At 33.1% G+C, this 10905-nt stretch overlaps 1 protein-coding gene across 1 annotated transcript; it reads left to right on the top strand.

Annotated features, from left to right (window-relative positions):
• Positions 1-936: 936 nt before the first annotated feature.
• HEMG2 (Flavin containing amine oxidoreductase family) lies at positions 937-10695 on the top strand. Its single transcript, XM_085722763.1, has 18 exons — positions 937-1057; positions 1219-1258; positions 2270-2405; positions 3007-3072; positions 3295-3345; positions 3474-3530; positions 4175-4251; positions 4562-4598; positions 5414-5479; positions 5602-5642; positions 6354-6486; positions 6629-6796; positions 8227-8301; positions 8567-8690; positions 8780-8888; positions 9171-9245; positions 9311-9417; positions 10383-10695. Exons 1-18 carry the CDS (start codon positions 1027-1029, stop codon positions 10487-10489), a joined length of 1500 nt encoding a protein of 499 aa, XP_085578889.1. The 5' UTR covers positions 937-1026; the 3' UTR covers positions 10490-10695.
• The last annotated feature ends 210 nt before the right edge of the window (positions 10696-10905 follow it).

Raw genomic sequence — 10905 nt, 5'->3', positions numbered from 1 at the left:
ATTTAACAAAGAATATAAACTTAATTCAACATTTCCAATATGATTCAATTTGAAAGGAATTAAAGATATAAGAAAGGAGAGATATGACACCACGATTTATAGAGGTTCATCCAATCGTCCTCGCTATGAGGTCAATCCTCCCTCATTGAATAAATCCACCAAAGTTTGTTGTAATCTTCCACTATGATGATGTAAATTTACAAAGTTCATTACAATGATTTCTTGAGCTACTAATTCCTCTATATCTAAAGCTTTCAACAAAAAGTAAAACTTTAATTTGGCCAATCATCAAGCTCTCTTGAAATTGGAACTCCAAGGTCTTAAAATCTCCGAGTCTTCAAACATCCCATAAGCATTCTCCATCAAAATTCTTTCAATGTCTATAATCTTCCTTCAATTTGCCTCAACCTTGATCCTATGAGAAAATCCCCCACAAGGTTACTCTCTTTTGAAACTTGTGGAATGAAGGTTCAAAAGTTTTTACTCAAAATAAATTAATTCAAAAATCATGATAGACATGATTAAAGGAGAAAGGTACATACACAAAAACTACTAGAGACATAACTCAAACAACTTAATCTAACTACTTAAAGAAGGGACACTTAAAACTTAGTCACACACACAATTATTTTTCGAGGTTTCCAATTTTTTTTATAAGAATTGAATGATTATCTTTTGCAAACAATTGTAAAAATTAATCTCTCAAGTCGAATATGACCATAATTTTTAGCAAAACTCAATCAATAAGACATTTGAATCATGATTCAATTAATTCAATGGGACAGAAACAAATGACTAATAAATAAATAAAACTCCTTTTAACAATTTTCCAAAATTTTTTAAAAAAACTCCTTTTAACAAATTAATAAAATAATCCTCTCAAAAAAAAAAAAAATTAATAAAATAAAAAAAAATGTTTTGATTTCAAAGAGTACGCACTAGACTATGAATCTCTGAGCATTGGTGAAACGTCAAAACCCCCGCGCGTAAGCTAAACCATACTGGACGACGGAAGCTGAGTCAGAAATGGCCTCCTCTGCAAAAGATGATAATCCAAGTAACTTCTTTCCTCTCTCTCACAGTTCATTCACATTTCTTCAATTTATTCTCATTATAACAATTATCAATCTCTTCATAACTAAAATGAAGAAAAATTGTGTCTAGGTTCATATTTAGTTGACTTAGATAATGTATGATAATTCTTTAATGGCTCTGCAGGATCTGTTAAAAGAGTTGCTGTTGTTGGTGCTGGTGTAAGGTACGGTTGTTGTTTAACTTTTCATCTCTTTAATTTACCTCTTTTTTATTTTACTTTTAATAATTTTTAGTGTTATAAATAAAAAATTTGGCTGAATTATGGCTAGCCGCAGTAATTTAAGAAAATGACGTAATTGAATGTAATTGCATGTGTTGGTGTCGGACACCGGACACACCTTCAATTAGAAGTGTTGGTGCTACAGAGCTCGTAACTGTAACAAGTAAACAGAGTTTATGGAAAGCTTAAATGAAAATCAAAAGCAGAAAACTAATAAGCTACAAGGTGAAGACAATCGTCAAACTCATAGTGATTCCAAACACGCCCTTAACATGAGGTCTTATCCTTCAAGTTCTGTGAGGGTTTTGAATATCATATATTATAACGAATTAAAGTATGTGCGAGGGAACTGATTGCATTGTGTGGCAGATTGTGGATGAAAAATTTACTTACAAGGAATGATGAAATGTGATTTCACGTTGTTTCATAATTGCTATTTGGCTGAAAAAGATGATTGTTTGCAATTGGAATGTGATATGGACTGTTAAATTCAACTAGTGATAAATGGTATACCTCGTAACAATGACATGCCAACACCAGCAGTAATTTGAGAAAAAGACATAATTGAATGTAATCGCATGTGTTGGTGTCAAACACCAGACACATCTTCAATTAGAAGTGTTGGTGCAGTAGAGTTCGTAACTGAGTGTATTAACGTTTCCTTCCCTATTCTTAGTATCTTCAACCCAACCCCCTCTTGGCAGCCCCCTTCCTCTATAACAGAATTCCTATTCTTAGTACCAATCCCTTTTCTTCCTTCTGTTTTATACTTTTATTGGACAAACAATAGACACCTCGCCAGCTCATCAGTTTGTATGCTCTATTGTATTTCATGAATGCTATTTGGCTGAATTAATATGATTGTATGTATGCTCTAATCTACGTTATTACCATTGATGTATTTGATAATATTCATGACATTGGCACTGTCTAACTTTGTTTTCTGGTGTCAAGTGGGCTTGCTGCGGCTTACAAATTGAAATTACATGGTCTAGATGTAACTGTATTTGAAGCTGAAGGAAGAGCTGGAGGGAGGCTAAGAACTGTTTCTCGAGATGGGCTAGTTTGGGACGAGGGAGCTAATACAATGGTAAGTTTACTAGTACAAGTGTACACAGCTCTTTAGATTTACAGTATATGTAAGTAAATGTTGAATAATTCAGTTCAGAGTGTAGATTTGTCACAAATCCATGGATTTTTCAATCAGTAATGTTAATATTCATGTGGACTCTATTTTCATGAGCATCTTTTATGTTAGAGTAGGAGGATTTCTAACAAGTTGAATTTAGTTTTGGTAAATTTATATGTAACCCATCCAATCTTCCAGCCATTTTTGAATTTAATGCATAACACAACCCTCCTGAATTTTGGGTTAATATAAATCAAATTTGTAGGTTTTGACATCCCATTGGTAGGCTAATAGTGAGTCATGTTATCCTGCAAGCTACTCATCGTTTTACTTTTGACGGCACATGCTTCATACATGACCTATGAGATGTGAAACTAACACTATTTAATTTTTTTTTAATCCAACCCAAACGAGGGGGCAATGTATTGCAAAATAAACTTCATTTATAAAAATTGAAAATGAATTTGGGGTTTATTTGTAAATTTACCCTTTATTTGATACTTGATTCTAATACAGTAAAATAATAAGTTCTTAATTTTCATGTTTTGTCCTCTTTATGCAGACTGAAAATGAAATAGAGGTTAAAGGTTTGATTGATGCTCTTGGACTACATGAAAAACAACAATATGTAAGCATGTTTTCCCAATAATATAAAGCAATTTTCTTTAATTTATTTTCCCCTGATGACTGCTTTAAAATGTTTTTAGCTGCTAGAACTTTAGCTCTTTTAATTGAATTAGAATATGGATTTTATTATTGAAATTGGAATTTTAGGAATATTGGTGATTGGTCTACTGGGGATTACATATTTGTTCTGTTTATAAGATTGATATTTTGTTTTTTGTTACAGCCATTGTCACAGCATAAACGCTATGTTGTGAAAAATGGGACACCAGTTCTGGTATGTCTTTTTAGTAACCTCTGTCTTTCTAAAATGCGTTTTTATTTTTAAATTGGACTTCGGAAATTGGTTTTCCGATTTTACAGAATTTGTGTCAAAAAATTAAATGTGGTAACTTATTTAATCAGGTACCCACAAATCCTGCTGCGCTACTGAAGAGCAAGCTTCTTTCTGCACAATCAAAGGTTTCTTTCTCACATCTCTGAGGTTTCTTTCTGTTTGATTATCGTGACTTAAACATGTTTTCATTCACACACTCCTCAAACACTCCTTTGCAATCCATTGTATAACATTTCCTGTTTCCCGTTATAACTTTTTCCAAAGGTAGATCTGCCAATGTCTTTTTTTTCTTCAATTTCTGTGGTAACTGTCAGACTGAACCCGGTAGATCATTGGAGTGAACTACAGAACAATTCCTCTTTTTACAATATAGATAAATTAACAGAACTTTGAGGGTTTCACTTAGGCTGTGTTCTCTCACTCTATAAATCTTACAATCAGATATAAGAACTGTGTAGAACTTGTGGAGCTCAGACAACCCTCCCCTCGAGCTAGCTCTTGAGGTTTTGACTTGACTTAGGCTTACCCCAAGTTCTAAGACACAGGAGTCTGTAATGCGATTCACTCAAGGAAGATGGTGAAAAACTTCAAATTCCATTTTTTTTTTTTTATAATAATAATTGCTATTATGCTATTTTTCTTATGTTTTCTTATTCTTTTTAATTCTGTTTATGGTGTTGCTTACCTCTTCTAAATATAGCTACTTAATATTGTTCATTTATCTAGGTCATGAAAGATAGCTTGCATACTTACCTTTCTAAATTTGCAGATTCAGGTCATTTTTGAACCATTTATGTGGAAAAGAAGTGACTCATCTGCCGTGTCTGATGAAAATTCTGAAGAAAGGTATGCTAAACCTCAATAAAGGATCCTAGTTTTATAAAACCTTGCTCTCTGCATATTTATATTTTAGAGCAATGCTAGCAACACTCACTTTTGAACACTCTCTCTACCACCCACTCTTTTATTGGATGGAACCCATGTATGTCCCACCACTTTGTGTGGGTTCTATTTCCAAAGTGTAGACTCACAATGATTTAAACCAATAAGAGAGTGAGTATTAAAGAGTGTTCAAAAGAGAGTGTTGTTAGCACTACTCTATATTTTAATATAGCGCAAAAGTGACATCTTTAGCATTCTGTTTTGTTTCTCACAGTGTTAGTAGATTCTTCGAACGCCATTTTGGGAAAGAGGTATATGTCACATTACCTTGAGGTCACCCATTTTCCTTTCTGCTTATGGCTAATATGTTCTATACCTACAGTGCACTATGTACATTCTCTAGCCTTTTATTTATTGAATGATAGAAAATAGAGACATAGTATTGTGAAACCATGTATTTCAACAACATAGAGGAGTCCATTTTATACAGCTCAAGACACTAAAACAAATTAGTTATAGGAGATATTATTCCTATTTGCATGATATTTTACAATATGATATGTCTATGCCAAAAATACAAAGATCATAATATATTTCCTCAAGTTGGAGCATATAATCATATGCACCAAGCTTGTTACATAGATAATTGAATGGAGGACCTCTTAGTGATATGGTGAAGGCAATTGCTAGTTGGTCTTTAAAGCTGACAAAGCTCGTGATGTCTTCTGATGTTATCATCTCCCTGATAAAATGATAGTCTATCTCAATATGTTTGATCGTGTCGTGGAAAATAAGACGAGATCCAATATGCAATGCTGCTTCATTATCATGAGTGTTATTTCCATAGTCTCACCATAATGAAGCTCCGAGTAACAATTTCAACCAAATAAACAATACGATATATACAAATTGGCCGAATGGAGATGAAAAACAGAGTGACTGGTCTCACTGCAAAACGATCAATCCTACCACTGATGATGACAAAGAATGATATTATTCAATTAGTACATGATATAATATGATATTCTATGCCTACACAATAAATACAAAAATCATAATATATTTTCGATAGCATTTATTATTTTCATCTACTATTTGTTACTTATTTTCTAACAATTATTTGAAGGTCGTGGACTACCTCATTGATCCTTTTGTTGGAGGTACAAGTGCTGCAGGCCCTGAATCTCTTACTGTGAGTTGCTTCTCTAAGTTTTAAATACTTTTACATATTTCATATTAAATTAGTTGCAACAACTTGTAAATATGAATATTTGTCATATAAAATGTGAATTACCTTTCATAAATTTCAAACAGATGCGCCATTCTTTCCCAGAGCTATGGAATTTGGAGAAAAGGTATTGCTTGCAACTTTCTCATAGTACTATAAATTAATTTAGCTACTGGCATTCAAATTTTCTAGTCTTAGTTTTCTTCAGTTCATATTTTCATTTGATATCTATATAAATAAATTGTAGTTACGGAGCGCCTTGTGCTTTTTACTTTTAGTCGATGTATTTGTGTGTTACATCTCAATGAATAGAACAAGAGTTTGATTTTGATACCCTGTCAATAAATCACAACCAATCGTATGTGTGACTTTAAAAGTTGTTGTGATTGAAATCAAATATTTTTAATGAACTCACGATTATGATTGGTTAATATTATAAAAAATCTTTACATTGACTGGCGTATACGAATTAAATCTATAAAACTAAAACAATCAGTTATCAAAAACTATTAGACATGTCAAAGTTGTGTACTTAGCCGCAGGATCTGGTGAGCACGAATCATTGTATCTGACCTCTTTTGATTGAAATATTTATGTCGAAGTTGTGTATTTATGCCACATTACTTTCTGTTATCCCCCCTGTTTCTTCTCTATCGAATTTATCCCCCTACCTCTCTCTTCCCAACCAAATAAATCCTTCTTCACCATTGGGCTTATAGAACATTCTTCTCTTGTACTCACATGAATTATGAGTCAATCAGAGTCTCCCTAGAAATGTAAGATATCATTTCTTTCTTTACTTTCTTGGTTAATATGTGGTGGATCCTCTATGTTTCAGGTTTGGCTCCATTATAGCAGGGGCTTTGCAATCCAGCGTATTTGGAAAAAAGGACAAAGCTGGAGAAACTAAAGATGTACCAAGAAAAAACAAGCACCAGCGTGGTTCATTTTCTTTTCAGGGTGGGATGCAGGTATTGAATCATTGTGCAAATATTTCTCCTTTGAGGAAACCTTGTCCTGTGCTTGATTATAGCCATTGACCATTTGAATATTCTTTTCATCTTATTAATACATATATTTCATCTCATTTGTTTAACTGTGTATCCAGCACAGACACTGACTGATACATTGTGCAAAGAGCTCGGCAAAGATGACATTAAATTAAATGCAAAGGTTCTGACACTAGCTTACAGTCATGATGGAAGTTCCCCATCGCAAAACTGGTCTATTACCTGTGCTTCTAACCGAAAAACACAAGATGTTGATGCTGTAATTATGACGGTTAGTATGGTTTCCCTTCTTTTTCCATTTTATTCTTTCCCGAATACTTCAAATTATGTATGAATATGTTAATATGACAAACAAGTGAGAACAGATTCAGGGAAATACCTGATTTGTAATAGCATACTCTCTTAATGGCTTGTTAGACAGAAACAAAAAAGTCAGATCAAAATTCAAATCGTCGAATGTATTTTTTTCCCATAGGATGGGTTTCTCCAAGACAAGTGAATTTTTTTTTTATTTTGTTGTGTGAGAAGTTTTGAACTGGGAATTTTTAATATAATTGTATATTATTACCTGATAGTGCTATATATGTGAATGCATCTTTGACAGTTGCTTGCTAGTCTTACAGACCGATGCTAATGTTACTTTGCACTTCTCAAAAATTAATTAAAAAAGAAATTTGCAGGAATCTTGTCTAGAAATATGTTAAATCTATAATAGAACCTAATGTTGTCAAACTCGAGAGTCCAGGTCAACTCTCAACAGTCTCTGTAAACTTGTAAGAGTTTACCTAATATTAAATCATCTATATTTATGTCACATGCCTAATATAATACCATTAAAAGAACAATACTTCAAAAGTTCCATTCCATAATAAAGCATAAATATTTTTAAATAGATAAATATTTATTAGAAGTTTTGAAGACAAAAATCATGGCTTGTTTAAAATTAAATAAAAAAGCACACTTAGATTAGTAACTTTTAAATAGGTAAACTTTATAAGACCGAACAGAAATTGTGAAAAAGTATAAGAAATTATAGAGAAACAACCAAGCCATCTCAAGGCATAATAGTTGCCCCAGAACAACACGGCATAATTTGACCTAATCGTGATACAATTTTTTGTCGAACACATGCTTTATGTATTAGCTAAATTAATCAAAACATAAGTAATACTGAAAGTGTAAGTTTATGTTTTAAGGTTGCAGCACATATAATTAAAACCAGATGCCATACAACGTTGACAAAAAAAATGTACACTTTAAGGCCAAACTAATGTAGAATTGCTCAACTCCCAGTAAAATTCAGTTTTCAAATTTTATCAGAGATTACACGACAATGTATGAGTTTACCGAAAGAGAGTTTACATGGGAGCTAACTGGTTTTTGTGACCTAGGATTGTAAACTCACAAGTGATTAAGAGTTAACTCGAGAGTTTAACCATGAATGTCTGTGGATGGGAGACATGGGTCGAAGTTTTATTGCTGCATTTTGTAATATGCATAGGTTTCTAAAAGCTTCACTGATTCTTATCGAGCATTATTCAAGCATGAAAAATAAAAACAAATATCGCATTGTTCTGCTACATTTTTTTCACGAAGCACGTTATGAGGCTTTATTTGACTTGGTTTCTGAAGTTCTTATTTTCAAACAGAGACACATTCTTACTGTTTATAACTTCAGACTTGGGACCTTTTATGACACAGGCTCCTCTTGGTAACGTCAGAGACATCAAGATCTCGAAAAAAGGAACCCCCTTCCCACTTAATTTTCTTCCCGAGGTATACAATATTTCAATTTGACCTAGATTTCAATTGATTTACTTCTAAATTTATTTGATTACATTTTCAAAATGGCATCTCATGCTTTTCTTGCACCATCACTGTTCGCTTGGTAAGGATCATAATAAAATCTATAACTTAGTAAAATATTTATATGAACTTAAAAGCTCGAGTCAGAACAACATCTATCAGTAAGGGCTAAGGATCATGATAACAAGCTATAACCTATTTCTTGGTTTAACAACAGCATTAACACCTATTGCAGGTGACCTATTTACCACTCTCAGTCTTAATAACCACCTTTAAAAAGGAGAATGTAAAGAGACCACTGGAGGGTTTTGGAGTTCTTGTTCCTTCAAAAGAGCAACAAAATGGTTTTAAAACCCTTGGTAATGCTTCCATAAGCCTCTGTGGCTCAAGAAAACTAAAATAGGTCAAACTATTCCTGAAATAACTTCTGACTTATTTTGCACAACAGGTACACTTTTTTCTTCTATGATGTTTCCAGATCGAGCACCCAGTGATATGCATCTCTATACCACCTTCATAGGGGGAACACGAAACAGGGAACTTGCTCAAGCTTCAACGTTACGTACCTATACTGTTATTATATTCTGATTGTAATCATATACTTTGCACAACCATATATGCATCCATTGCAATCCCATGCCTGTCAATTGTCACTCTCATCCAACTAATTTTTATCTAAGAAATCAAACTAATAGTTTAAATAAATTATACAGAAGTTGATTAAATAGGAATGGCAATGGACACAATGGAGTGACAATAGACACTCTTGTTGGCTTGTCATTTTGTTTTCTTTTCTTGATTACATTTTCGTTACTAATTTTCTCATTTACTTACTCCAGTGACGAGCTTAAGAAAATTGTAACTTCTGACCTGAGAAAGCTATTGGGAGCAGAGGGGGAGCCCACATTCGTCAAGTATGTCATCAATTTATTTTCAATATTTTCTCTACTATTTTTCTAATTATACACTACAATTGCAGCCATTTTTTCTGGAGTAAAGGTTTTCCTTTATATGGTCATAACTATGGGTCAGTTCTTGAAGCAATTGACAAGATGGAAAAAGATCTCCCTGGATTTTTCTATGCTGGTAAAGTTCTTATGGCAATGCTTCAAATACGAATAGGGCAGATAAAGAAGAGTGTTAACAACTCACTCACTTTTCAGTGTTCTCTATTATTAGTTCAAATTCTCATGGGTCCCGCTATTTTGAATATGGGTCCTACCACTTATGAATAGGATATACATAAATTAGTGGGACTCACATGAATTTCAACCGATAATAGAGTGCTAGAGAGTGTCAAATGATGTGTTTCTAGCGTTTCTAGGTAGATAAATGATTAATCATGTTACGATAATAAGCTAACTAGTAACAATTAAGCAGCCTACTCTTTAAATCAAACTTTGCTTGGATTCGCAAGTGTACCGGCGGCCCCGTCTAAGTTAACATGAGTGGGTGGAGCCACTTGAAGTCAGATGAGGGCATGAGGCCCCTTGTGTAATGTTGTGAATGCTAAAGTTTCAACGAAGACCTCTTTTTTATACAAGAGAATTGATATTTTGACACAAAAATTTGATATCAAATTTTGACATAAATTTGAACGGTTCACAGTTCAAATATGTGATTAGTTACGTTCACTGAATAGTTAATAAATATAATAGTGTCCAACTTATCAATCATCTATTACTATAACTTTGAATATCATTAACCACAAATTTTAAGTGCTGAAATATACATATATCTCCATTAACCATCCAAATTGTGTTAAAATGTACATGATTTTTTGGTGTTTAAATATCTATGTATTCTTTAACCACAGTTTGTTCAAATATACACTTAAAAACTTGTGAGCATTGACGTTCAAAATTATGGTTAACTATGTTCGGTGGATGATTAATGAGTTGTGACACCTTGTTATATTCATTAACCACACATATCTTAACACACAACAGTCTTCATATTAGCATAAGATTTCACGAAATGTGATGTGAGCATATATACGAAACATTAAATTTTAAATATTTCTGCCACTAATGAATAATGAAATTTTGTAGGTAACCACAGAGGTGGACTCTCAGTTGGTAGAGCGATTGCCTCGGGTTGCAAAGCAGCTGATCTTGTAATTTCATACCTCAACAATGCTTCAGACAACAGTGTCTGATAAATAACCATCTAGATGTACAAAGGTTTCCTTATTTCAACAATGTAATAATTATTACCTTTGAATAATGCAAAGCCCTCAACTACATTTTGAATTTGAAAACATCTATTGTAGAATAAATTTTAATTCTGAAATGCAAACATCAAAAGGGGTGTGCATTAACACTAGGTTACCATTTCTAAAATCCAGTTACTATTTCTGACTCAGTCCACTTGAAAGTCAACACTTTGAACACTGAAAATTGTAAATTTTCTTCATTGTTTGGCGCCAATTCTTCTTTAACCAACGCGGAATCGGTTCTATTCCTTTGGTAACTTTTCTTTTTTGTTCAAATTTTTGATATCGTTTGTTTCTTCATCCCGTTTAGATCTCGCATTGATTGCAGCGAGTTTGAATTTCAAGCTTGAGACTAATCA

This window comes from Medicago sativa, chromosome 7 (genome assembly GCF_051527215.1).
Source record: "Medicago sativa cultivar Bolivia chromosome 7, Bolivia_mono, whole genome shotgun sequence".
Lineage (NCBI taxonomy): Eukaryota > Viridiplantae > Streptophyta > Magnoliopsida > Fabales > Fabaceae > Medicago > Medicago sativa.
Note: the sequence above shows the minus strand (reverse complement) of the source record. Positions and strands in the feature narration are given on the sequence as shown.

What these genes read in the sequence shown, in the direction of transcription:
- HEMG2 (XM_085722763.1), top strand. Translation starts at nt 1,027, where the DNA reads ATGGCCTCCTCTGCAAAAGATGATAATCCAA. An exon ending in CTATGGAATTTGGAGAAAAG is followed by an intron (nt 5,643 to 6,353) that starts GTATTGCTTGCA and finishes TCTATGTTTCAG; the next exon opens with GTTTGGCTCCATTATAGCAG. An exon ending in CCCTGGATTTTTCTATGCTG is followed by an intron (nt 9,418 to 10,382) that starts GTAAAGTTCTTA and finishes GAAATTTTGTAG; the next exon opens with GTAACCACAGAGGTGGACTC.